The sequence below is a fragment of the Mus caroli genome, unplaced genomic scaffold (assembly GCF_978045245.1).
Source record: "Mus caroli unplaced genomic scaffold, Mus_caroli_1 scaffold_20, whole genome shotgun sequence".
NCBI lineage: Eukaryota > Metazoa > Chordata > Mammalia > Rodentia > Muridae > Mus > Mus caroli.
Genome location: NW_028227275.1, coordinates 11,039,629 through 11,067,532, shown reverse-complemented (window position 1 = coordinate 11,067,532; position 27,904 = coordinate 11,039,629). Strand labels below are relative to the sequence as shown.

Below are 27,904 nucleotides of genomic sequence, written 5' to 3'. Positions count from 1 at the left end.
TCACCACTGGCTATTTTTCTCCCTGTAAGGTGCCAGTAATAAAAATGGAGTGTAAATAGGACTTGAAATTTAAGACTGCTTCCCTGATGCACCATGACAACTTAAATATCCTCTACAAGTAATAAGGTCAAGCCATAGCTGCTGGCATCCTTTCGAGAAAGATGGTGACCCACCTACTGCTATGCAATGAACCTGAGAAGTGACTGCCCCAGCATTGTGTGATAGAATGAAGCGGAGCGAAGATAACATCAAAGACAGAGTTGTGAAGAGTAACATCAATAATAGATGCACACGGAGATGGGATAGATAAAGACAGACACCCATACACACATATTCACATCTCAAGACCTTCCTACTGTAAAACCAAGTGATCTTTCCCACATTGATGGCTCCTTTATGTGATCCTAAAATAACTTCTGGGCTGTTTTTAAGAACATAACAGTATTAGCAATATACTTTTTTTGACAATTTCATCTGTCTCTGTTTCTGCATTTGCTGGGTACCCACTGGTGTCTTCAATGTGTCATGATCATCAGAGTCAATACGATGCAACTAAGGACTGTTTTGTTTATAAACAAATTATCAGGCAAGTTAACTGGAAAGTCCTTTACAGTGCTTTTCATCTTTCACCTTTCTTTTGGATACCATCCTATCATTGAATATGTAAAAAATTTTCCTGCCGATAAATCTTATAAAAAATATCATTAAACGAAAGCCATGATTTAAAGCAGGTGCATGCAAATTATTCATTCCAGGGTAATAACGTAAATACTTTGGCTTGCTTTGAATGCATGTGGCTACTGATTCTATGTTCAGAAAGTGAAAATGGCTATGAATAATTAGTAACCATCTAAGTGTCACTGTGTTCCAATAAAGTACTGCACAGTGAAACCAGTGCTGGGCTACAGTTTCCCTACTGGTCACATTTTTTTCTAGCCCAAGCATTAACAAAAACAGGTAAATTGAATGGAATGTAAAATAAGGAAGCAAATGCATGCTTAAACCAATGATTTTTAATCCTTTGCTGAATATAAACTTCTTTGAAATAGGAAGAAAGCCTGCATTCAGTTTGCTGGTTCTATAGATGATGTGTGTACCATTTGTTCTATGAGCAGTGGTTTATCATGAACTGTAAGGAAGTTCAAGAAGCAGCTTCAGCCGAGGTGAAAAACATCCTATTTCCTTCAAACTGTGAGTGTTCACACAAAGCTGAGGTGGGGGCGGGGGACTAAAGGTGAAGCTCAGTGGAAGAGAGCACGGTTTGGTGCAAAAACCAAACAAAAACCCATCACCACCACCACCCAACCCACCAAACAAACAGAAACAATTCAGACTAGAACTAAGAAGCTTATAAGGGTGCAAGGATCTAGAACCTGTTCCTATCTCATCACTTTGAGGGTCACACATGATAGCACTAACTTTTTTTTTTCACGTCAGACACTGCCCATCCTTTTCATCAACTGAACAGAAGTCCCAAAACTATATCCAATGTCTTCTTGGACACTAACTCTTCACTGTGTGGGTGACTGTGTTTGAGCATGCAGGACTCACCAGCAAACAGTGCACAGGGTCCCCCCTTAGATCTGCATCTGGAGCCTGCAGCAATCGCCAGTCTCTGCCTTTGTTGTAAGTGATGAAAGTCTTCACTTGGTTGTCAATCTTCTTGTTAGCCAAGAACATTCCCTTTATCCCTGCTACCTGGGAAAAATTGACATGGCTGAAAAATACATCAACATGAGAAAGGACATATCTGTTTACATTAAAAAAACCAACAGCTTGTCTAAGTACTCTCTTAGAGAAAAAGACAGGCTAGGTTTAAATCTGTATATCTCCCTTGCCAGTCGTCTTGACAGAAACCAATGGCCTTGTGCCTTCTGCTGTACGTGTGTATAAAACACACGAGTTCAATACAGGCTTATCTTTCTTTTTTGGGGTGTTGCTGAATATGTTTATATTAACTTTATTCAATCACCAAAAAATGAGAAACTGACAAGATGTCCACTCTGAGGAAGAAAGTAAGATAAACAGTGGCATGTACAAAAACCAGAATATTATTTGACACTAAAATGCATCACTAACCCATAACATAACAACGGGGGCAGTGGGGAATCCAAGCACATTCTAAGTGAAGGAAGGCAGCAGCATGATAGCCTGGAAACTCAAAGCTATGAGCCACAAAGAGGTCAGCGTTTGCCAGGGTGTGACTCAGAGAGAGGTGTGAAGAGGTGGAGCATGGGAGATTCTACATGCGGCGAAATCACCATGTCATGATCACACAATGACGGATGGATGTCACTGAATTGTTTGTCAAGCTCATGAAATATAAAACCCAAACTATGATCCTTCATGTAAACTGTGAACTTTCAGAGGCGTATCATCTTACAGAACACTGTCAGCGGCTATCATTCCTCAGAGAGAAACTCCAGAACGTTTAAGCCTGTTACTTGACGAGCAATAAGTAAATAGGGGCAACTTATATTGTGTTCTGGTCTCCAGGCAGGATATTAAATATCTTATCTCTCATGTAATCTTTGTAATATTATTTTTGTGAAATGATTGCTAACTCTATTTCATACGTGAAAAACACCTCAGGTACATCCAAGATCATACTATCAATGACACAAAGTCAATGTCAGACCTGCGATTGTGACCCAGAACTTTATAGTTTCAGAGTGCATGGTTATAATGACTACCTAAATTACTGAACCTCAATCTTCAGCCTCAATCAACTGAAAAAAAAAGTCAGTTGAAAGACATTGATATAATTACAATTATTGCATTTAAAAAATTTTAAGAGTTCTACCTGTTAAGTCACCAAATTTACTGAATATTAGAGAAAAACACCAAATTATTAAAAAAAATGATTGTTTTCTTTTTATGTGTATGAATTCTCTATTTTCATGTCTGCTGCATGAAAGAAGAGGACATCGGATCCCATTATGGATTGTTGTAAGTCATTATGTGGGTGCAGGGATTTGAACTCAGGACCTCTGGAAGAGCAGCCAGTGCTCTTCGCTGCTGAGCCATTTCTTCAGTGTAATTGTTTTTCCATTATCAAAAAACCACTTCTTTAGTCGCATGATGCTGTTGCTCTTATCAAATCCAATTGTTGTCAGGGTTGGACAGATGGCTCAGTTATTGAGAGTGCCAGTTTATTTTCTGGAAGAGTCTGGTTTGGTTCATGGCACCTGAATGGTCACTCACAACCATCTGCAACTCTAGTTCTAGGAGTTCTGATGTCTCCTTCTGAACTCCATGGGTATCAGGCACACATGTGGGACACAGTCATGCATGTAGGTAAAGCACCCCTACACATAAAAGTAATAAATAAATAAATTGCTAACAACTGAAGGCATGCTTTCTCTTTCTACATGCTAAAGTTAACAATTAGCAGGCTATCAAAACTGTCCTATCAATGATCATCACTTTGTAGATTAATCTTTTCAGAATTTTAGAGTTTACCAAACACAATTTAATCTGTGTGAAATGACCACAACCTAGGGAAACTGGAGGTCAATGAGGGAGAGGTCCAAAATGTGTTGAGTGATAATGAAAACATTCCATATATATCCACATTCACTAGTTCAATGCCTGTCATCATCATGGAGCAGAGTTGTCAATAACCAGGTCTACAGAATGAGAAAATGGGAGACTTAGACTACATTTGCAGGTAGGTAGAACACACACACGGAATAAACAAACATACTTAAAAGCATATGTGAAGACATTTAACTAAGCTTAGACCATTTCTATTTTGGTGTGATTAATTTTAAGCAGAAGAAATAAATAAAAGTCATTTTGCCTGACCTTGTTAATACAAAGCACTATGCTCATTTCCTTGCATATCTACATTCCAAGGCTTGCCACAAACCTATGTAATACCTTTCATGCCGAGTTTTTGCATAAGGAAACTAAGCTATTGACAAATTTTAATCATTTACAATCACAGAGAATAGATGTTCATATTTAAATATATTTGACTTCCAAAATTCTCTCTGCAGACATAGCTCAGAATTTTTCATATCTAAAGGCTGGATCTAAACCGACAAAGAGACACACATCCAATTTTGTTTTTGACATAGGCAAATCTCATTAGTCTCTACCTGTGGATTTGGCATCTTGAATAATTTAGAGATGGGCCAAATCTGGACTCTTAGAATAACACGATTTTTTTTTTAACAAATAAATGATGTAAATGAGTTGTTGAGAGGGACACTTTGAACAACTCAGGAAAATAAGCTCCTTTCTGGGAGCAAACAACAGAAGCCACAACGATTTCTGGTACAGGGTTGATTCTCAACAAACGTGGACGCCATAAACTCCAGGAGCAATGTACTTCCCACAAACTCGATGGTAATCTACCAGTGATATTTAGTTATTCACAGTAACAGCTCCAGAAGGGCTGCTTTCCAGGAAACCCAGTATTAGCTTTGCATATGTTCACAAGGCTGCTACATGCTTAAATAGGACCCCACTGCCAGTTCTTTAAGAACAAAATTGCATAAATCAGAATTTTCACAAAGGCTGCTGGTCTTGCCTCTCAATGACACTCTGCCCAGAAATGAGAAATGACTTAGTTATTCAGTGCTCTGGAGAGCTACAAAAATAAGTGTGGAATGAATAAAAAGTGTTATCTGTTCCGGTCTGCTTCTTCTCTGCTTTCCTCCCTGCCCTCTCCCCTTCTTAAACAAGAGTCACAGAGAAGGGGGCTATGTGTTTAGGAGCTGGTTCATCTGATTTGTAGAAGTAGTGACTTTTATTGGCCCCCGACTGCTTGGCATTATCAAGTGCCACTTGAGCATAGAGCTGGACTTTGCTATTCATCTCTGAATGTGTGGCCTTCAGGTTTATCTTGAACAATAAAAACTTGACAAAGAAGCGGGAATGGGTGTCAAAGATGGTCAAAGCTGGAAGGAGTTGGGTTGTTTTTCTCTTGTAACCAAGGCACTTTATCTGTGTGAGTTGCTTTTTGCTTTTAATTGTTTGGCTTCTTTAGCTTGGTCTGTAAAGGTGGTCAGCTGCTCACTGTAAGCTTGATGGATGTGTTTTTCTGTGTTTCTCAATGTAATACTGTGAATGAGGCCTCTTATCCCATCAAATTTTAAGTAAGGTCTCATCATCTGCCAATTCATATTACAGAGTTAGTGCACAGAGAATGGAACTGGAATTGGAAGGTGTCATGTGTGTGAGTTTTTTTGAATGTATGTGTGTGTTTGTGTGTGTGTTATGGTATCCTATGAAGGATGACAGAACATGTTTACAATGCCACATTACTTCCTCTGTACTCATACTGCATGCATGCTTAGGAAGGAATGATGTGGAGGGTTGGCAGGGGAAACAGAAAAGAATATCCAGTGGAATTTACAGCTTCAAAAAGACACAGAACTAGCAATAAATATTCTCCTAGGATGCATCCTGCTACTGGGAGCTGTATCTTCTTCCAGGAAAAGACCTGCTAAATTTCATCTATATTGAATTCAGCATAACATTCTCTACGATGGTAGCTGTGCTTAAAACTGTGTTTCTCTCATTGTTTCTCATATGAAGGAATTTTATTCCACACATCTTCAATTAATCCAAAGTTATTTATTGTCATTTACCATCACAATCCAAGACACTGTTTTGATTAGACAGTGAATGTGAAGTATTTTAGCTCAAACCTCAAGTTGAAGAGCATATTTATTGCACTCAGGTAAGAGCCTTAAAGTGCTGTGTTTCTTTTCCTGCCTTATTTTCTTGGTTCATGATGGCCCCCCTGGAATCTTAGAGAAAATCCCCTAATGCACCTCTCCCTGTTTGCTCCCAAGAGACTGCTCAGTACACCTCTTCTAGAGGTAGAGAAGAATGCCTCCATCCTAACCCACTGTCCCTAGTGCTTCTGTGCTTTCATGATGCTCTTTATATATATGGTACCTATGTCTTGGTCTCAGTCTTGTGGAATCAAACTAAGCCCAAGGCTTCTCTAGCAGCCACTAAACTCTTTATTAGAAGTTACAATCCCTCTATGCCCCAGTATAGAGGAATTCCAGGGCCAGGAGGTAGGAGTGGGTGGATTGGGGAATAGGGGAAGGGGGGAGGGCATAGAGGATTTTTAGAGAGGAAACTAGAAAAGGGGATAGCATTTGAAATGAAAATAAAGAAAAGATCTAATAAAAAAAGAACAAAAAATATTTTGTGGAGTATGAACTACCCCTCTAGTTTTTTTAATTATTTAGATGTCTAAAACATTTGATTGGTTAAAAGTGTTCATGAATATGTAAATTTACATAGGAAATAAAACATGCTAAAAAACTAAAAAAAAAAAATTACAATGACCTGTATAATGATCTATAAAGCTAATATAAACAGATGATCAATAAGTATAACTTCCTTAAAAAATATTCATTGTACAGTCACTTTGTATAAGGGATCCTGATTTTGTTTTTAATGAGATAGGAAGTAAGAGTTCTCCATTAGGCGATACAATTCTGGAAGGCATGGGGAAAAGGACTACCATGACTTGATTCAAGCCTTGTCTACATCAAGACTGTGACCTTGTCTCCAAAAACATCAAATAAGACAAAGAATACAATAACAATCTAATTAAATGTATTGAGTGGTCATGGAATGCAAGGCTTCGGAGGCTTTGTATAAACCTTAGTATGTGAATCGACTTCAAATTTTCTGCAAAATTGAAATTGTCATCACTTTGTAGGTGAATAAATAAGTGTTCAGATGTCCTAAGTTACCTGTGTAATGGCCATTCAGCCACAGATCTGAACTGTTCTTCAGTCTGTCCTCCTCCAGACAGTTGTGTGGTTGTCTGGCTTACACAACTTTTTCTGTGAGGCTAAAGTATTATGCAAGAAATGTCTCCCTGGTGCATCCTGCTTATAAGGATCTATCAATCATGATTTTTTTGGTGCCTTTACTCTGTCATCATTCAGTAAATTCCTGAACATGTGTTTCATTTCTTTAACCACTGAAGATCTAATAACTGGAATATTTTAAGCACCTGTCCTTTCATCTATCAAATGGTCTTTGAGATTTAAAATATTCTAGATGCTGGGCACTTCTTTCATGATTTAAAGCAAAGACATCAGACATCACCCCCTTTTCATGTTTATCATCTACCAAGTTCTCTCCTATGTCAATTTTTCATGTGTGCCAAGTGAAGGGCAACCAAGTGTGTGAGGCTCTTGTGCTAGAGTGCTTTGCTTATTTCTTCCTCTGAGGCTGATGGGAGAACCATGATTCCTACCTTCTCAGACTTAAATTACAAAGCTTAAGTGTCAAATTTGAAGAAAGTAGATGAAAGAGCTGTGGTAAGAGAGAGAGAACACTTCCATGGCCATTATCTTGTTGTGAAAGAGGATGGGTAATTTTCATCTGAGTATCTCAGGCAGAATAGGTATGGGTTCTGAAGGAGTTGGGTATGCCACTAATAATCAGAGAACTCACTTGATTTTAAAAGAAGTCTAAATGGTCTTCCTCCTCATTTCTTTTTTCTCTGGTACTGGTGATTGGCCCTAGAACCCTGTTCTTGCTCTTCAAATACTCTACTACAGAGCCACACCCCCACCTACATGTGTTTTCCCTTACTACTTGATGCAGTAGTATTCTCCTAGAAAGACAGGAGCTTATATTACATCCTGTAATGACTCTGATTGTACTAGACAGTATTTGTATTTTCCGCCTCTGATCTTGCCTTTTCGGATACAGTCTTTCTTAAGAAATCATGGTACAACATCATTACCACAGTGGATGGGTTTTCTCTTCTAAACAAAAGCTGCATATTATGTGCAGAATATACAGCCGGCCTGCTGTATACCTACCCTTCATGGTACATACCATGTCGCACAGTTTGTTGATTCTGCACATGTCAGCCAGGCAGCTTCACTCCCAGCCACAGCCTTTTGCACTCAGTTGCCCTGAGCCATCATTCTGCATTAAGCCAAAGTGCTCGTCATCATCAGGAATTAATTTTCCCTTCCCCAGGGTGGGTACAAAGCTCTCAACATCCCTTTCATCCCAAATAAGCTAGAAATCACAGTTCCCAGACACACCCATCACATCTCTTCTGTTCTTCTCACCGTGTAGCATGTTCTCATGTGTTATGCAACCCACGTGGTCTTTGAGGCATCCATGTTCTTTGTGAATAATTGAATTTTAGTTCATTTGGATCCATGGTTTCCATACATATGTATGTCCTTCTTCAAGACAAAATTATCGGATACATGTAATTATTGTCTGAATTTAAATGTAACTTTGGACTTGGTTCTGAAAGTCTAGACACAAGTTTACAGTAATTAACTATTGATGGCTTCCTTTTCCTTTCTCACACTTTCTTCTTCCTCCTTTTTTTGTTTGTTTTGTTCGTTTTGTTTCTCCCACATCTGGGAAGACCAACACTAGTTCTCAAGACTTGCCTTATCCTTCAACCTTGACACTATTGAACATCCAATATCAAATATAAGATATCACCCTTTTAGAAGATATGTGATATGCTGAAATTGAAAACTCATGTATGCTTAGATTTAAGTCCTAAGTTTGCTCTGTAACCTTGTGAAAGTACCTGTGAACTTTTACCTCTAGTTACTTGACTTGGGGAAGTGTCTGTAGTCACCTAAAAGTCAATATAAGGGTTAAATGGAGAAATTTTGGAAAGTTTGTTACACAGTGGTTTTGGACATGATAACCCACAATATTAGCTATCATCACTAAATTTTGTCAAGAAATCAATGTCTGGGTGTTTGGTCTATAACCAAATTTTCTTGCTCACATTTATGTACCTCCTTGAATAGAGAACATGCCAAATGCACACTGTGAGGAAATTCTGGTATTTCACCAACTAAATTGTAGTACTCTGTAATATTTTGTCTGCATCACTAATGTACTTCATTACATATACACACAAGCTTACAGAGTTGAGAGCACATCTCTTGCAGCCAGGTGGCAATGCGTGTGAAAGAAGTCGTAGATTTAAATAGGAACTGGGCTTTTGTCTGTGTTCCACCTGTGTGTGTCCTTGACATACAGTTCCACCTCTACGTTTATACTCCACACAGTCTGCATTTGCTAAAATGGATCCACAATAACACACAAGCAGGAGAGCAGGTAACTGATGTGCAGAAGCATACAAAGGAATGACTACCTTCTCAGTCACCTGAAATGTGAGCACACACACACACACACACACCATGGATCCTATCTCTGTCACACCCACCCCCCCCTCCTCACATGATGCTCATCTCTGTTGCTTATTAATTCATTTATGGATTCTCTTGCTTTTCACTTATCTGTGAGTGCTCATCACTCATTGCAATTCTACAGGGAAATTCATGCTGGATGAATTTCAGCTTCCTGCTAGCCAGAACAATCAGATTTAAGGGAACATTTGTGCCAGGCCTCGTGTCTGCCAATATTCTTTCTATCTAGGTAATCAGCAAATATGCCACTGCTGTTCTGCTCACATCAATTTCAATTCAAGTTGCTCTGAACTGTCAAGCTAATAAAACAAAGACGCTTCTCTCCCTGCCCCAGGATGCAGAACACCTTTACCTAATGCAGTCACACCACTGCTCAAAGTGATGATAATACGAGCCAGCAGTTTCCCTACAGATAGTCAACAGCAAGAGACACCAAGGGCAAACGCAGTATTAACAAGGAATGCTTGTTGTGCCCAACAGTCACCCTGCTTCTCCTTGTCCCATACCTGATGCAGCATTTGAATTCACAAAACCATTTGTTAAGAACAAAATGGCTGCAAATAACTCATTAAAAATCCATTTCTGCTCAGCTTATTTACCTGTTGCATCATCAAGGGATCAGTGGACATGGTCTCCATTTCGGACAGAAAATAAAATGTATCTAGAGAACCTAGTTTGAATTGATTTAATCAGGAAGAAGGAAAAACAGAAAATGTGTCTTAAAAAGTTGTGAGGCAAAGGAGAGAACTGTATCATTTCGGTGCCACGGTGACTGATTTTACATGGTCTAGATCCTCAGTGAAGCTTCTATTATGGGGGTGGCTCAAAGCAAGAGAATTCAGTGCATTTCAGCATAACATACGTGAAGTTTAAGTGTTCATAGGACATTCATAAATGAGGAAAGAAGTGCTGAAGTTTATACTCATTTGTAAGACAAGTATACAGTGTTAAAAGATGTCATAGGCTACTGCTAATTGCAGTATGAAAAGAAACTAAAATCCCCAGAGTTGGGAATGTGTTGGACATTTAAAAATATGGGTGGGCTTTAATACGACCAAAATAGAATATGAAGTGGTGTCTAGGCACATTGCAAGAAGATACTACAGATTCTAGACTTTGTTAAGCATGTTGTATTTCAAACACTATGATAGTAGTTAACAATGATTAACTGACTTCATCCTCTGAGCAGTCTACTGGGTACTGTGCTCATCTCTATGTTTTAAACAGGCAAGTGTGGCTCAGAAGCCATGTCCTTGTATTAGGAGTACATTCCAACAGGAGTAAGACGCTGTACACTAGCACTCAAACTCAGACAGCCTGGATGCTAAAAATGTCATACTATAAATCGAACTTTATCTAGAACTTTCTTGACACTAAATCTTTAAACTATGCAAATGCTTTCCGGAATAAATATTCCATTGGAGGTTGAGCTATTGAACACTATATCTATCTGAAACATGACATGAAAAGTGGGATAAAAAACCTTATATAAAGATGAAAAGATCGACACTATATTTTCTTAAGTTATATACAAGAGCGATATCCTATACTAGCCTGCCAAAATCTGAATTAGGCAAACAGTCCATTTTATTACTTATTTGAGGAGTATACAGTCTATTAACCAGGTTTTGTGCACACAAAAAGAGGGTTAGCCACTAGGAAAAGGCCACTGTACACTTGTGAAGGAAAGGAGAAAGAGACCACATTTAAAAGATGCCCATTTGGGCTTGAGTTTCTAATTTATCACTAGATAGATATAACACGGACATTTCGTGTTTTACAAAACTTGAATTCCTGAGCTTGCCCAAATGTCAATGTCTCTATGATTGCACATGTCTAAATCATTTCAGATGTTGTTCCAGTTGGAACATTGATCTCTTGCTACATTTCTCTAACCCTGAATACTCGTTCTAATTCATTCTCAAGCCATCATCATACATGCAGACTGACCACATTTTGTTAACTTAAATTTCCAGGATTTAATAAAAAAGATCTCGTAACTATTTTCTCAAGTGCTGGCCAGTGAGAGATGGGTCACTAACCAGCTGAGGTAGATCTTATGAATAATCTCTCATGCTGACCAAAAGGTGAAATTCATTCTAAAAAAGTAGCTTGCTTTATTTTATATCTACTATCCTCTCAGTGCATTTAGCCTGGAACAAAACTAACTCTCCTTAATACCCCCAGCAGCCATAGGTTTCCAGTAGCTCCTTGCTAGGGGTGGGAATTCTCAAGTCCCCTTCCTGACCAATGCTGGGATTTTCTCTGGCTGGATATCGTACAGGTCTTATGCATGCAATCAACAGCAACTGTCAGTTCCTATGTACTACTGTCTTGTTGGGTCCAGAAAGCACTATTTTACTATAGCCACCTACTACTTCAGGCACTTATAATCTTCCTGCCCCCTCTTCAATGATGATTCCTGAGCCTTGGGAGGAAGATGTGTGAAGGTTCTAAAGTTTTCTAAAGAAATGCAGCAATAGGCCATATTCTATTGAAAAAAAATGTAAGGCTGTACCTAATTCATGATGTTTGTGTAAGAGTAGAAAACTCTGTGTATATAGGAATACCATGGAAGTTCATAGCAAAGATGGATAATAAAACCTTGAGTGATGTTTATCATTATAACTGACTGATCAACATAGATAAGTTTACTTGGAATATTGGTTATTGTAAAAACAAAGAGCAACAGTGCCCCCAAAAACATGGGTAAGCTCTGGTTCGGTGTACTTTTTGTTAATTTAATTTTCTAGGATTTCATAAAAAAAGATCTTGTGAATATTTTTTCAAGTGTGGGCCATTGAGAGGTGGATCACTAGTCAGCTGAGGTAGATCATAGATTGGTCTCATGTGTGGGTCATTTTGAGCCAGCTGGGGTTATCAACTTGGGCAGTTCTTCAAGAACCATAGGAATGCTTTCTTACAGCAAACAAAAAGTCCCCCATCATGTCACTGCAGAGACAGATAAGTGAGTGTTGCTCACTGAGTTGCTATACACCAAAAATATTTTGAAATATGATAGATATGCAGATTAACCATAAGCAAGCATTTTAATTGGGTAGTTTCCTCCTCAGACACTATCCACTCTCTCTGGAACTGTTCTTCTCCAGCATAATCTTCTTTTAGAAAATCATCCTAGAGAATTGTATGGGTTGCAAATGAAACAATAAGAATCTCCTGTGAGTCTTTCCTTCTCTAAAGTGGAGAGAGACAGTCCAAGGAACCAGCATTAGAACAATTAGATGACTGATACTCCACCAAGTACTCGGGATGCTGTTGTCCTCCGGAACCACAGATGCTTGCTGACATACCTCATAAAGGTCAATCATGACATTGCCTTCAGGGCCTCTGCTGCTCTGCACATTCTCCAAGGCCAGCGTGAAGTAGACTCCTCGTGTGTCTGAGATGTACAGGTTGTACGTGTCATTCTGGTTCCATTCTTGTACTGCTGCAAACACTTGGTTCTCGTCTGTGCTAATGACATGCATGTCCTGAGGAAAAACACAGGAAGTGAAGAGAGGATAAGTGTTATCCATTAACCTGGCACGCATCCAAAGCGTGTGGGCGATGAAGACGGAAAGATAGAGCATGCTTCCGTTCACGAACATGAAAAATGAAGATAAGTGTTAATCATCTATTTTCCATGTCCCTTGGGAGTTAAGCAGTGAGGTCATGATAAAATAAGGCAGAAGGATGCATGACGGCCTCCTTGTAAGTTAATTTCCTTAATAGACATGTTGATGGTAGTGTATGAACTTGGGGAACCAGTCATTCTCATGTATTTGTCAAGTTCAAACATTACTTGTTCAGAATACATACACAATGCAAATGTAAGGACCAACTTCAGAGACAGAAGAAAACCAGACAAGCCCTGGATGCCACTGTGGTCTGGGGGACTAGTAGCTCTGCCACTGGCTGTAAGTTCCTTAGACACAAAACCTCACACTCTACTCACTGAATTAATGTATGTGTTTTATTAGGTTTCCCACATGCCTTCCCCCCCGCCCATGAATAATATGCACATTAATGTGTGGCAAGTGCTGCCAAGGGTTCAGCAACATCAAAAATTCCCCAGGAAAAAAATATCCCACCAGAAAATCCCAAACCATTAATGTTTGTCTGAGTGATTAATCTAAGGACTCAGCTACTGATCTAATATTTTCCTATGATAAATTCTCTAAGAAAATTACAGAGTGAAAGTGGTCATCATAAAGGACGATGCTCCTAAGGATACCACACGTCAAAATAAAATAAAGGAGAAACGGAGACCTCCATCCTCTGTCCTTCGGTAAGAATTCCGAATCCTCCATTCTCCAGTCAGGGCTAACTGATGTCTAACACTATTCTGAATTGGCTGTCTGCAGCCAATGCTTGTTGTTTCCTTAGGGGACACCTGTTGGCATGCTTCGGGCTGCTTGTTATCCTGTGGACAAAGAACTCTACATGGAATAACTTCCGAACTCAGAGTAAAGCCGTAAAAAATAAAAAGGCTGAACATAAACCAAGATATCGGTAAGTAAAGTATCCATGTGGCAAAAGAATAATGGAGAAACATCCCCGGCTTTTCTGTAACTTAATAAAAATCTTCGTGAACTGACCATGTTGTATATTCAAAAAGCTTCAGATCTAATGATCTTTCTTGAGGACCATTTCAATCCTAACAGTTCAGTGCAACTGGAGTCAAACTTCTAACCTCAGGTTCTCATGATTTGAGTACAATCTTGGCTTATGACATAGTCATGGAACTCTGTGCTCAGCTCTTCTATCTGTGAACTCTATCTGACAAGAGTATGTCCTTTACAGAGCAGTGAAGAACCAGCAAGTCTTAAATAGTATAATAGTGTTCACAGGGTATGCTTTACTCATGATGAGTGTTCCACTTAAGGGAGCCTGTCTGTCCCCTTTTTTTTTTTTCTTTTGTTTATAAAAGATCAATTTGGCTCCTCTGATTTTTAAATATTTGAATATTCATTCACTGATGTACTCAAGAAAAGGTTCGTCCACATGTTTTCTGTCTGATGGAGGAAATTAGCTATGGGAATTACCCTTAAATTCGCTGCTTCATCTACGTGGACAAGCCTTCCACAGGGTCTTACCTTACAGTTGAATAGAAAACAAAAATCTTTAAAATCATTAAACAATTACTCCACATTCATGGTTTTTTTCCCCCTCAAAATGTTGTAATCCTGGTTTTTTGTTAAATTGTTTGAAATGTAAGCTGACCCTAACATAGTCAGTTTGACCCCTGGGCTTTGGTGTGAATTTCTGCAAACAATGAACTTCTGATGGACTCATACAACAGACTTAAGAACATAATCCTTGGAGGGGGGTCATAGTCATTTGTCTATACTATCATATTCCATAATCCACTGTGTAGATTTGGTACTCACAGATAATAGCTGACATTGTCAGCTTGACAAGAATTACCTTGGAGATTAGGCTCTGGGAATGCTTGTGAATGATTCTGTAGATGGGGGTTAATTGAAGTGGGAAGACCCATCCTGGATGGGAATAGTATTAAGGGCTCTGTCTTGGACAGAATAAAAAGTGGAGAGGTGGCTGGGCACAGATCTTTCTCTGTCTCTAACCCCCCCCATGTCCCTCCCTCTCTCTGACTCTCTCTGTTTCTCTGTCTCTCTGTCTCTGTCCTCTCTCTATTTCTCTGTCTCTGTCCCTCTGTCTCTGTCTCTCTGTCTCTGTCTCTCTGACTCTGTCTCTCTTTGTCTCTCCCCCTCCCCCCTCCTCTCTCTCTGTTTCTCTCTCTCTCTCTCTCTTTTTCTGTGTGTGTGTGTGTGTGTGTGTGTGTGTGTGTGTGTCCTTCCTTCCTGAAAGCCTCTGCACCATGGTCCGCTGCCTTAAGCCCAGGTACAACAATCCTGTCCCTGAGGATCCTTGAACTGTGAGCCAAGGTAAACCCTTTCTCCCTTAAGTTGCTTTTTTTCAAGGTATTCTATCATAGCAACAGACAAAGTAGGTAAGGGTGTATTAAAAATGTACCAGCTGATAGCACACGCCTTTAATCCCAGCACTTGGGAGGCAGAGGCAGGTGGATATCTGAGTTTGAGGCCAGCCTGGTCTACAGAGTGAGTTTCAGGACAGCCAGAGCTACACAGAGAAACCTTGTCAAAAAAAAAAAAAAGTACTGTTATGTTAAAAGGATTAAGCAGGGTCATTTAGAGAATTTTTCACATAACAATGATGGAATAAAATGACTGGGTCTAGATAAGATTGCAAACCAACCTCCCTTTACCTTTATGTAATTTCATGAATCAGAATTTAGAAGACGATGCTGCTGGGCATAATGATTTGATAGATTTATATTTTATTTCACTTTCCTCAACTCCTTACTTAAAAATGTGTTCTTATTCTTTCACAGACTCCCATGCCTCTAGACCAATGTAGACTCTTATTTGGAGTTATACTAGAAAACTTTGCGAAGTCTGTTCTATGGGACGCCAGCATTGCTGGATTCTAATGTATCTTTAAATGGAGATGGAAGTGTCTTTGCTAGAACCTTTGACTGTTATTGGTGGTTATGATTTATGGACCTTAGTTTCTTTCCTTCTTTCTCTTCCTTCCTTCCTTCCTTCCTTCCTTCCTTCCTTCCTTCCTTCCCTCCCTCCCTCCCTCCCTCCCTCCTTCCTTCCTACCCTCCTTCCCTCCCTCCCTCCTTCCTTCCTACCCTCCCTCCCTCCTTCCTTCCTTCCGCTTGCTTGCTTTCTTGCTTTCTTGCTTTCTTTCTTTCTTTCTTTCTTTCTTTCTTTCTTTCTTTCTCTCTTTCTTTCTTAGAAGATAGGATCACTCTATGTAGCCAGCTATGTAACCAAGCTGGCTTTCACTATACCATCTAAGCTGGACTCAGACTACTCTCTTTTTTAACATCTCCTTTTATTGTTATTTATATGTGTGGGTGTGTGCATCTCTGTGAGTATATATCACATACATGTGGGTGCCCTTGGAGACAGGGAGTCAGGTACCATGAAGCTGGGAGTTAGAGATGGTGATGAGGTAGCCCATAGAGGTGCCAAAAACACAACTCAGGTCCTCTGGAAAAGCAGGCCAAACTCTTAACCACTGAACCATCTCTCCAGTCCCTGGACTCACGATAGTGTTAATCCTGTCTTTACTTCCCAGAGGCTGGGCTTATCATTCATTCATTTCTGCATGCATAGTCATAAACTACTGAATTAATGCTGAACTAAAGATAAAACAGTCATGAGCCATTGAGGTATTGGTGACCTCCTCTTAGTGTCTAAAGAAGTCACATTGATTGAAGTTTGCTTTCTTTTTAAACTTATTTGGATGAAGGACCAATTTTTTTTCCCAATATATCACTAAGGATATTTTATTCTGAGTGACAACTTGAGGGAAATATTCTTTTTGAAACTAAGTTCTTTATTTACAAAAAAAATGAATACAAGAAAAAGTGATAAAAACCCAGATAGCCAAGGTTTCTAAGGAAGTTAGTGATGGATCCAGGTCAGAAGTCCGGTCTCCTCTCACGAGTCAAGCATCCATTGCACACCCCCCCCCCCCACTGCATCCTGGTACCCATCCATCTTCCACGATGGAGACAACTAGATCCATACCACTAATAATATTACCTTGTTTTTATAGAGTATCTGTCCTTGGAAACACTTGAGGCACTTTTGTACATACTGCCTCATCGATCTTGCTGGAGTTGCTCAGAATAGGCTCCAAGTAAGTAGAGAAAGAAAGACCATCTCTATGTCCCTGTGTAACAGACCACCTACTCTTACTGGCAATGGCAACATTTAACCACCATGCTACCTTCGTTTCTCTTTACCGTTATTAATCGTTTATACATAGCTCTGCTCTTTCACCATCTGATACAATGTCAGTAGGTGACTCCAGAAATGGGAACAGGGGAAGAGATGATGTGCCTCTGTTCCTTCGGTCAGCATGATGCTCTGCTCCTTTGCAGGTGCAGCCCTGGCTTTGAAAGAAGGCCAAGTAACACACGAGCTTTGAGGCAAACCATTCCACCCACACTGAGGCTTCTCTTTGAAGCTATAATGGCATTATAATGAAGCTTCTCTTTGCTTTATGTAATAAACACCCACCTGGACCAAATAATCCATGTATTTGCTACACTAGCTCCCATGTCTGTAGTATCAAGGACAATGAATCCCTGCTTTGTACCCTGAGAACTCAGATACAGTTAGGTCCTGGTACATGGCCATCTGGGTGGCAGGGAAGAGTGTGGAGTAGATGACCAATTCAGCTTCAAAGGAAATTTTGCTTTCCAGATTGTCTAGAGGCCACTGGGGACACATGTCAGCAGTGATCTTTGTAATAACTAAGAACAGGCAATGTAAAATACCTGTCCTCGGTCCCCAGCAGTGTATAAACAAAAGCCTCTTTGATTTTAAACTAGCATTTCCCGGCCCCCTTAGGCCTGTGAGGCCTTCCCCTTCCTCCGTGTTTAGATAGCACATCAAATTTAGTGAGGTGAAGATCAAGCTACCGTGGAAGTCATTCATTTCCTTGCAAAGGGACAAAATTCATAAAGCAAAACAAAACATAAATACTAGTATGGCTGTCAGAAAATCTAATCTCACCTGTATGGCAACTAGAATTTGGTTTTGGCTGGGATTATTCTGTGAAGAATATGCTGACCCTAGAATTAGCATGCGAATGGCTGAGATCTGTAGTTTGCTGATTTCGGCTCAGCTCTGCACTCTGCCTGCCTCCTGAATAAAGGTCTCCTGCTGCATTGGGTATAAATCCTGTTTTCATAGTTACAAATCTTTCAAGTTGCCTTCTTTGATTTTTGGTGAATGAATCACAATTCATTTCAGTGCACATCCCCTGGGGGGCACTTTTTGTTGTTGCTGTTGTTGTCTTGTTGATTGTTTGGTGTGTTTTTCCTAGTTGACATCTCCCTCTCGAACCTTCCTTGGACAATTTTAATCATTCTCAGCCCTTCCTCTGTACTCATGGATTTTATTCAGTATTCATTCCTGGGCTGATTTTGATATTGTATGTTCTTATCTTATTGGGGTAGGAAGAAGAGTGATCAAGACCATGGTCAGTTCAGTGTGTGTAACATCACATAGAGACAGGTGGTCCCGTGCAATTGCCATTGTCATTCACTTCCTATTAGCATAGAGCAATCATAACTAGGAAACCGGTGTGGTTCTCTAAAGAGAACAGTGTGCATTTGATTCTAATAGGTGGGAGTTATAAAAACCCTTTTACTGCTGGACAATGGTGGTGCATGCCTTTAATCCCAGCACTCGGGAGGCAGAGGCAGGTGGATTTCTGAGTTCTAGGCCAGCCTGGTCTACAGAGTGAGTTCCAGGACAGCCAGGGCTACACAGAGAAACCCTGTCTCGAAACAAACAAACAAACAAACAAACAAACACCCTTTTACTGATAGGGTAGGTAAGGAGAGCATTTTGCCTGGAGATGCCAGCACAAGCTGTTAGCCAAGCTCTCCTGTGAGAGGCCAACCCTGCCTCTTGTGCTCTCTTTGCCCATCATTAACAGTCCTGGGCATACAGCTGGTGCTGCTTCAGCAGGGAGTTGCAAATGCAAGAAAATACAAAAGAAAAGTGAGACTTCACTCAAAATAAATGTCGTAGTAGCCTGTGTTCAACTTACGATGCCAGGACTTGAGTTGGCCCTTCCCAAAATCTCTATCATCTGTAAACTGCTACAGCCTGTGAAAGGCTGGTCCTGCTTATCTAGCGCTGCAGGATCGTCGGGACACACGGTGACAACAGGATAACCTGGAGGAGTCTGGGTGGGGATCCCGTATTGATGGTGTCACAGAAACCAGAGACCTCTCACCAGACTCATTGCAATGGACATTTGCAAGTGAAGATGTGTGGACAGAGGGATCTACTGTGGGACACACTGTGACACACTACAGCTTCCACGGTGAGTTGTTTTCTATGCTTTGTTTGTTTTATTTTTGTGTGCGTGGTCATGTTTCTTATTTGGGAAGGGGTGAGGTTGCAAGGGCGGGGGAGCCGATGTGAGGGCATGGGAAGACGAGTGGGGCTAAGGTGCATGGTGTGAAACTCACAAAACAACAACAAATAAAAGAACCCACAGAAACAAGATTGCTAATAAGCATCCTTTGAAAGCCCACATCATCTGTTCTCCACTAGGTGGCGCTCCATATCAACACAGTTTTTCAGAGTTTGTGGACAGAGCCTGCGGAAGTCAGTGATGAAGGGTCTCTCACTTTTCCACTGTTTTCAAAAAAAAACGAGTGGCTAGGGAAGTCAGAACATTCAGCTGTGCTTCAGGTGTCTAAAAATAACCCGATTCCTAACTCCCACTGAGAACAACTGCCACACTATAACATAAAATTTAACATTTTGTTGTTTCGATTCAAAAATGAACATAATGATTGTGAATATTTAATATTGAAAGGCAAAAACGAGGTTATTATTAATTAACCCAGATGTCCCTACAGGAAGAATTCCAAAGAAGAAAGAGAGCAGGAGAAGGACCCTGGGAGAAAGGGAACAAGATGATCAACGAGGCGACAGAAAGTCGATCCTGATGGAGCAGGGATCTCATTGGGGAGGCTGGCAGTGTCCTTGAGAATGGGGTGGTGGGCTGGAGCCGAGAAAGGAGCTTTGAGAGGAAAACAGGAACCAGGCAAGTACCTTGGGCAAAGCGTATTTCGGAAGCTTCATTTGTGCAAACGGGCTTCTTCGGTAGGACACATAGTAATGTGGTCTTCCTCCTGACGTCAGCTGCAGAAGAGAAACAAGGTAGTAAGAGGAGCTACGGGAAACATTTGGGGTCACTGAAGAGAAGCTACCTACCTGAATGATGCAGGTAGCTGCCATACAGCAGCAGAGAGGACACCTGTCAGTAACCCACATTTACCAGAAAAGCAAACGTACATCCTGTCGAGGGGATTCTCAGAGGCCCAACAATAACCATATAATAGACAAAAAAATGTAATTTGCAAATCTGGACCATGGGGCTAGAGAGATGACTGGATGGTTAAGAGCACTTGTTCTTCCACAAGAGTGGGGTTTGAATCCTGGCATCCACAGTGCAGCTCACACCCATCTATTTCCAAGGGATATGACTTCCTCTTCCGAACTCCATGGGCACCAGGTAGGCATGTAGTATAGACATGAAAGCCCAAAAGAAAAATTGCTGATTCACATAAAAGGTATGTGTGTGTGTGTGTGTGTGTGTGTGTGTGTGTGTGTGTGTGTGTAAAGACAAAGATAGATAGATAGATAGATAGATAGATAGATAGATAGATAGACAGATAGACTGACAGATAGACATGGATCTATAATGTGATTCTAAAGCTAAGATACTGTCAATCTGCTCTGCTCTTTCCAGCATTACAGGCCTCTCGAGATATTAGCTCTCTGCTTTTCAGCAGTCAAGCTTTTCAGCTTCAAGTCCTTGCTATTCAGGTTGCCATTTGAGGCCAGAAGGCAATAATAGTCCACATACGACAGTGAAGGGCAACCTTCTCATTTCTCATCTCCAGGTACAGAGATCCTGCTTGATGGCATCACATTGATGCCTAAGGGATATGTCCAGGCAAGTTAGCAGAAAGCCAGGTCAGGTTTGGGTTCCAAATTGATTCTGAGTCTTTATTTTTCGGGAGAAAACCATGGAAACTGGCACTGTTTTGTCCAAAGCAGGTCAATGAATCCGGAAGGGTCTGTAGGACAAGGGAGTGGTTTCCATCTAGACTTGAATACCACCGTGCTGAGCAGAGTAGAAGGCATCTCTGTCAATGTGTCTCTGGAGCAAAGCGTGACCTATGTTGAGTATCTGAAGTCTGAATGTCGCTGGAGTTCGCATACTTGGAATGTCAACAAAGCTTGTGGTAAATGTTCATCAGACACAGGAGAGTGACTGGAAAGACGCTCTTCACCATTATGTGTGGAAAAGTGATGGGTTACAGGAAGTTACTCATATCATTCTAAATGTAGATCTGGCGCTGATTTATATGCCAGACTTGTGGGTTAGAAACTGTTGCCAGAAAACCAGAGACAGGTTTCTGAAAGCATTAATGATAAAGAAGTGAACCAGACAGAGCCAAAGCATGTGAACATCTGAATGTCACATGAAATTATCCGAGGAGTCATTACACACTTCCCTCAAGAATAAGAAACTGGGGTATGTGTATAATCACTTCTGAAACATTTAAAAATTAGATAAATTGATACTTGGTAGTATTTTTTAATTCATGGTGTTAGATAGAATTTGTTCTTCAAATAAACTTGTGTCTAGAATGTACCTCATCTGTAACACACACATACACAAACATACACTCTCTCTCTCTCTCTCTCTCTCTCTCTCTCTCTCACACACACACACACACACACACACACACACACACTCACACACACACACACAGAGGGAGGGGAGGGGAGGGAGGGAGGGAGGGAGGGAGGGAGGGAGGGAGAGAGATTTTCTGTTCTTACCTTGGAAAGTAATAACATAATTTTTAGATAAGTTGGACAAATGAGTCTAAAAGTTTTCTTAAGTGCTAAATGAAGCAGTGCATGATTGATGCATGTCTCCTGTCCGTAATCATGAAATCTCAACTCCTCAAGTGGTTTTCCATTCTTTCAGGAGGAGGAAATCATCTCTTCTATGTTGCCCTGTGCACCGCCGTGGTGCCTGATCATACCAGGGGATCATTGGTACATGGCCCTCCTCCATCCCTCACACAAGTCCCCTTTCACATTCTTTCCTTTAAAAGTGATACTGAAGAGGGGACTGACTGGGTGATCATTCTCCTGATAAGGAGAGATGGACATGATATCTCAATCCCTTTATTGACTGGGCTTTATTTGGGAAAGTGGATCAATAGAAGTGTGTATCACTCCTGGGTTAATGCACCAGTTTTTAGACTTGTTGGTTAATTTCTATAAATTGTAGCTGAAGAACAGCCTGTGAGCATCCCTCCCTGTCCCACCTTTCTTTCTTGTCTTCCCTACTCCTCTCTTCCCTTTTTACGGCTTTTCCCCTCTCTTTCTCCCCTTCCTCCTATCCAATTCGTTTCTTTCTTCCTTTTGATGGTGTGTAGGCAGGCAGAAAGGGCTAATACCAGACAGAGGCTAGAAATGCCTTGAGCCACTGAACAAGAAGTAGGGTTTTCTTACCTGAACAAACACATAATCATCCTGAACAATCAAAGAGTCCGGGTCGATGTAACCTGGGAAAGGCTTATTTCTGTTGGCTTCAGTGCAGTTTTGCATCCGACAAGTTAGGTATATTGAGTCTGGAAAGGAGGAACACAAAAGCTCTAGAGTCTATGTATTTTGTGTTTTCCTTAGGATGCTAATATGTTCAAGCAAGTCTCACAAGCTCTCCAAGTGCCCACTAAGTATCACTGAGACTGTTCAAATCATCAGTGCTATTTTATTAGCTTGCTACCAGAACCATTGTCTCTGGTACGACCAAGTTTTGTTACAGAATTCTTCTTTAGTTTTTCCTCTTCCAAATACCCAAAGAAAAGATTTTCAAAAAACTGACAGTAAGACCTGTGATTCTGCAGCTATATTTTCATCTGTATTAGAATTGACCTTCACATGTTAATCCTTTACTGAGAAGCAGGGAAACACACTTGCGTGCGGGATTTTAAAAACCTCGGGTAGAAGTCCCACTGAACTGAGTCATGTGATCCTTAGTAAGATAAAGGTGCTTGTTTATGCATTGAAAACAAAACACTATTAAGGAAACACTTTTAATGATACTCTGATATGCTCGCAGACAGGACCCTCTCTGCTCTGAGAGGCTCTACCCAGAAGCTCCTGGAAACAGATGCAGAGACCCACAGCCAAACATTGGAAAGAGCTCAGGGACTCTTATGGAAGAGCCAGAGAAAGGATTGAACACCCTGAAGGGAATAGAAACTCCACAGGAGACCAACAGAGTCAACGGAACTGGAACCTTGGGGGCTCTCAGAGACTGAACCACCAACCAAATAATACACATGGTCTGGACCAAGGGCCCCCAGCACATATGTAGCAGACCTGCAGCTCAGTCTCCTTGTGGGTCTCCCAAAAACTGGAGGGGGACTGTCCCTAAGTTCCACAACAGTGCTGTCTTGTCTGGCCTCAGTGGGAAAGGATTAGCCTAATCCTGAAGAGGGAGAATGGGAGGGGTGGAGGAAGGAAGGCTCTGAGGAGGGGCATCTGGAGACAGGGAATCTTTGGGGGTGGAAGGAAAGAGAGAGGGGGAAAGGGAAGAAAGAAAGAAGTAAAGAAGTAAAGAAAGAAAGAAAGAAAGAAAGAAAGAAAGGAAGGAAGGAAGGAAGGAAGGAAGGAAGGAAGGAAGGAAGGAAGGAAGGAAGAAAGAAAGAAAGAAAGAAAGAAAGAAAGAAAGAAAGAAAGAAAGAAAGAAAGAAAGAAAGAAAGGATGAAAGACAATACTGACATCTCCTATCCAAACCTTTGTTCTCAGTTTAGAAGTGAGAAAATAGACACCCAAGTTTTCAACTGAGATGGCACACAGGGGCTCATGAACACAACTTCTAAAGTAATGACAACTCTTAGATCCAACTCTATTGCTGGACAAATGTTGCATTAGAGAGGTTCTGGCTTTATTCAAATCATTTTATGGCAGTATTTACTTAAAATGCCACATTAAACCCTAAAACCACACTGGAATGCATTTGAAACCTCCTCTGACCGTCAAATCTAACATTCCTACGCTGACTACATATGTACCTCTCTTATTCTGCCCATGACTTTTCTAATCTTCCCATTGATGTTAACATGATAAATCCCAACTTCTCCCTTGCTGATAAAGATTTTCCATCCACATTTACTCTGTCTAAAATTCTCCATCCCAGAGAATTTTAACAAGTTATCAATAACAATCTCAATTTCAAACCACTTCTATTTATGAAGGCCTTTCATGATTTCTCCTTAAAAGAAACTCAGAGGCTGTATCCATGATACTTCACTACTCTCTCTCTCTCTCTCTCTCTCTCTCTCTCTCTCTCTCTCTCTCTCTCTCTCCCCACGTGTGTATGTGTGTGTGTGTGTGTGTGTATGTGTGTGTGTGTTTTCCTCTCTGCTATACCCCTAATCCTAATACTAACACTGTGAGCTAAAAAGTGAATATTCTATGAAACATTTTCTTGTTTAAATGTGTGCTTTCTTACAAAATTGGTGTCTAATAAGTTGAGACGTTGATTTCCAAGAATTTAAATAGGAAGTACAGATATTTCCCCCAAATGAAGTATGGGGAGTTCATCATGTAAAGGAAGTGGGGATGGACAGCAGTATGTTAAGGTGAATGGACACAAGGTCTCACAATGACTTCTCTGAAAATTAGCAAAGAACTGACAAATACCAAGAACAGCAGTATATGAGAAACAGAGTGTTCCTAAACTCTGCAAGAAGGGTCAGTAGGGGGCAGCATGCACATTTGGACCACATTTGACTGTTGATGAAGTTTCTGGTAGACTCAGTACATGATGCAACAAGTCTCACTTGTAATTTTCCTTCCATAGAGGGGCATATGCCAGCATAGATCTAAAACCCCATTGTGTCTTGGTGAAACCCAAAGTTGACTTAAAGGAAAGCCTTATACCTATCCTCTCTATTTCCTTTTTAGACATGCCATAGTTCCATTTATTTATTTATTTATTTATTTATTTATTTATTTTTGCCCAAATTAAGATCTTTCTTTCTTTTTCTATCCTTTTTTTTCTTTTTTTTTAATTAGGTATTTTCCTCATTTACATTTTCAATGCTATCCCAAAAGTCCCCCATACCCTCCCTCTCACTCCCCTACCCACCCACTCCCACTTTTTGGCCCTGGCGTTTCCCTGTACTGGGGCATATAAAGTTTGCACGACCAATGGGCCTCTCTTTCCAGTGATGGCTGACTAGGCCATCTTTTGATACATATGCAGCTAGAGTCAAGAGCTCCGGGGTACTGGATAGTTCATAATGTTGTTCCACCTATAGGGTTGCAGATCCCTTTAGCTCCTTGGGTAATTTCTCAAGCTCCTCCATTGGGGGCCCTGTGATCCATCCAATAGCTGACTGTGAGTGTCCACTTCTGTGTTTGCTAGGCCCCGGCATTGTCTCACAAGAGACAGCTATATCAGGGTCCTATCAGCATAATCTTGCTAGTGTATGCAATGGTGTCAGCGTTTGGAGGCTGATTATGGGATGGATTCCTGGATATGGCAGTCTCTAGATGGTCCATCCTTGGGAATTGTCTTTTTCCAGAATGTTCTTATAGCACACAAAGTCTTGACCTCACAATTTCACAGTCCACTAGACCATTTTTGCAACCTTTACATGGCTCCATATTTTTCAACATTTGCCTAGGGCCGCAAAACAAATGAGGGTTTCTTTCTCTGAAGAAAACCTCTTTGGTTCTAGCTGTAGTTCAGTGCCAGCTGCCTAGCTGAGAGGGAACCATTTCATCATCCTTAAACTTGCATCCTTCAGCTATTAAGTAGGATAACAACATCAGCCATTTTGCCTATTAGCTACTACACAGAATTTAATGTGTGATTAAATAATACACATGCCATATGTTTTGAAATTTATACCTCTATGAATGTCAATTATTATAAGGATTCTTTTTCTTACTCTTTCTTTGGTTTGATTTTATTTTTTCACGGTGATAGAGTCAGTTTGAGGAACATCATCAGCCGTTTAAAAAGACCTGTTCAACTGGTCTGTGCTATGCCAGTAAGACACCTGTATGAGGTCCTCATTCATATTCTGCCACCTGCCATTCTCCTCTATTCGCTGGGAAAGCCAATACTGCACGTGCTGTCTCAAACTTCCTCCATGAAGAAGCTCCTATATGTGAAGAGTAATCACCATGTGCCTAAATCTGCTCTAATTATTCCTCATCCCCTTAGCATTGGCTGGTTTTGAACACAGCCTTTAAATATAGTACTGCTAAATGAGACGTGAGGGATGGGGCCATCCATACAGAAGGAGACTCACCTCCCTCTATACAATATTGTCTCACTTTGATGCATGGGGACTATTCTAATTTTCCCCTTATCTAAAGGAACCACTATAGTCAACTCACCTAATGATTGTGACCAGCCTGAGAGAACCTGGTCCCTAATGGCACCATTGGGCTGCTGAGTGTACTAAATCTACCATTGTTCTTCTGCTGCTAGGGGAGAGGAGAAAAAGAGAACTGTGGCTATAGTGAACTAAATCAAATGCAAAGGTTGGGATTTCCTGGGCTTCTGAAGAGAGCACAACTCCCTCTCTGAGGATCGGACTGACACTTAATGAGGACTCTGGGATGAATTCACATCCTTATTTTACCTAGAATAGTGTTTGACAATGTTCTTTCTGCTCTCAATCTCCTCCTCTTCGAAGATCCTGATCAAACATCGGATGGAAAGATGTTAATACACACGTGATATTTATTTATGTATAAATTGGAAATCTGAGACTAGCAAAGCCAACAAAGGAGCATTATTTGTCAAGGTCAGAAACAGTCGTTCTCAGCCTTCCTAATGCTGTGACTTTTCTCTATAATTCCTCATGTCATTGTAATCCCCAACTAAAAATTGTTTGTGTTGCTACTTCATAACTGTGATTTTGAATTATAATGTAAATATCTGTGTTTTTGATGGTCTTAGGTAACTCCTGTAAAAGGGTCTTTCAAACCCCAAAGAGGTTGCTGCCCACAGGTTGAGAACTGTTGGATGTTAACAGGTATGTAGTACAGTTAATGGTCACAACACTACAGGCAATGATATAATCAACTGATTTTGATGTACAGAGAGTAAAAATGGTGGTTTATAGAACAACAGAACACGGAAGGGGCTTGGGGTGTGTGTGACTTGCTTGTTTGCCTTGACTCCAGCTTTTCTTCATTCTTATTTCACATGTTACATGAAAATCTGCATGTGTCTTGGCTGACTTCTATGAACTAGACTTTGGTTTCTTCTACGTAAGTATCAGTGAGTCCATCTACACCCAAATGAGAACACTCCTAAATTCACCCTGTTACAAAGTATTTTTGCAATGTGGAGCAAGACACATATGATTATATTCTTGGAGCTCAGGTTTGCTTCTAAGGATTTCACTTCAGGAAATCATGACATTATGGGAAGATTCGCTCACTTGTATATTTATCAGAAAGTGTTTAGTAAGGTCTAGCTAGGACCTTTCTTTGGGAGGGAAAAGGAGGCACATGAAAACCTAGAGACCTGATAGGATGTCTGAAAGCACATGAAGTGGAAGGAGGTAATTGAACCCACAAAGTTGTCCTCTGACATCTATGTATGATCCCAGGCACACAGGACAAAATTAACCCCTACTGTTAATTTTTTTAAGTGTTTAAAGAATTTTTAAAGTGTGTGTGTTTGTGTGTGTGTGTGTACATCTGAGAATACCCAAGGAGGCAATAGGGTCCCTTGGAGCTAGAGTTATATGTGGCTGTGAGGCACCCCCTATATGTGTCTGGGTACTGAATGCTGGTCCTCTGTAATAGTAGCAAGTCTCTTAACCACTGAGCCATCTCTCCAGCCCCAGAAATGTTTAACCATACTTAAAAGAAAGATGAAACAAAGAGGGAATATATAAACTGTGAAATATTCAATTCATTATCAAATTTCTACTTCTAGGACTGAATACTTAAAGTATATATGACAAATTACCAATTAATAATATTTGATAAGTTTTTGGCTTTGAATATCATGCCTTGGTTATGATAATGCTCAAACAAGATGAGAGTGTGTAGAG

General features: G+C 40.5%; 1 protein-coding gene across 7 annotated transcripts in view; it reads right to left on the bottom strand.

The window, feature by feature from the left end:
- Sorcs1 (sortilin related VPS10 domain containing receptor 1) overlaps positions 1-27,904 on the bottom strand; it is a 527,192-nt gene that overhangs the window by 99,241 nt on the left and 400,047 nt on the right. For all 7 annotated transcript variants that reach the window (XM_021151490.3, XM_085833868.1, XM_085833869.1 and 4 more), the window contains 4 exons: positions 22,319-22,437; positions 19,835-19,924; positions 12,500-12,679; positions 1,552-1,698 (listed from right to left, as the gene is read on the bottom strand). In XM_021151490.3, the coding sequence (XP_021007149.1) occupies positions 1,552-1,698; positions 12,500-12,679; positions 19,835-19,924; positions 22,319-22,437 (536 nt within the window). The remainder of the gene's footprint in view (positions 1-1,551; positions 1,699-12,499; positions 12,680-19,834; positions 19,925-22,318; positions 22,438-27,904) is intronic.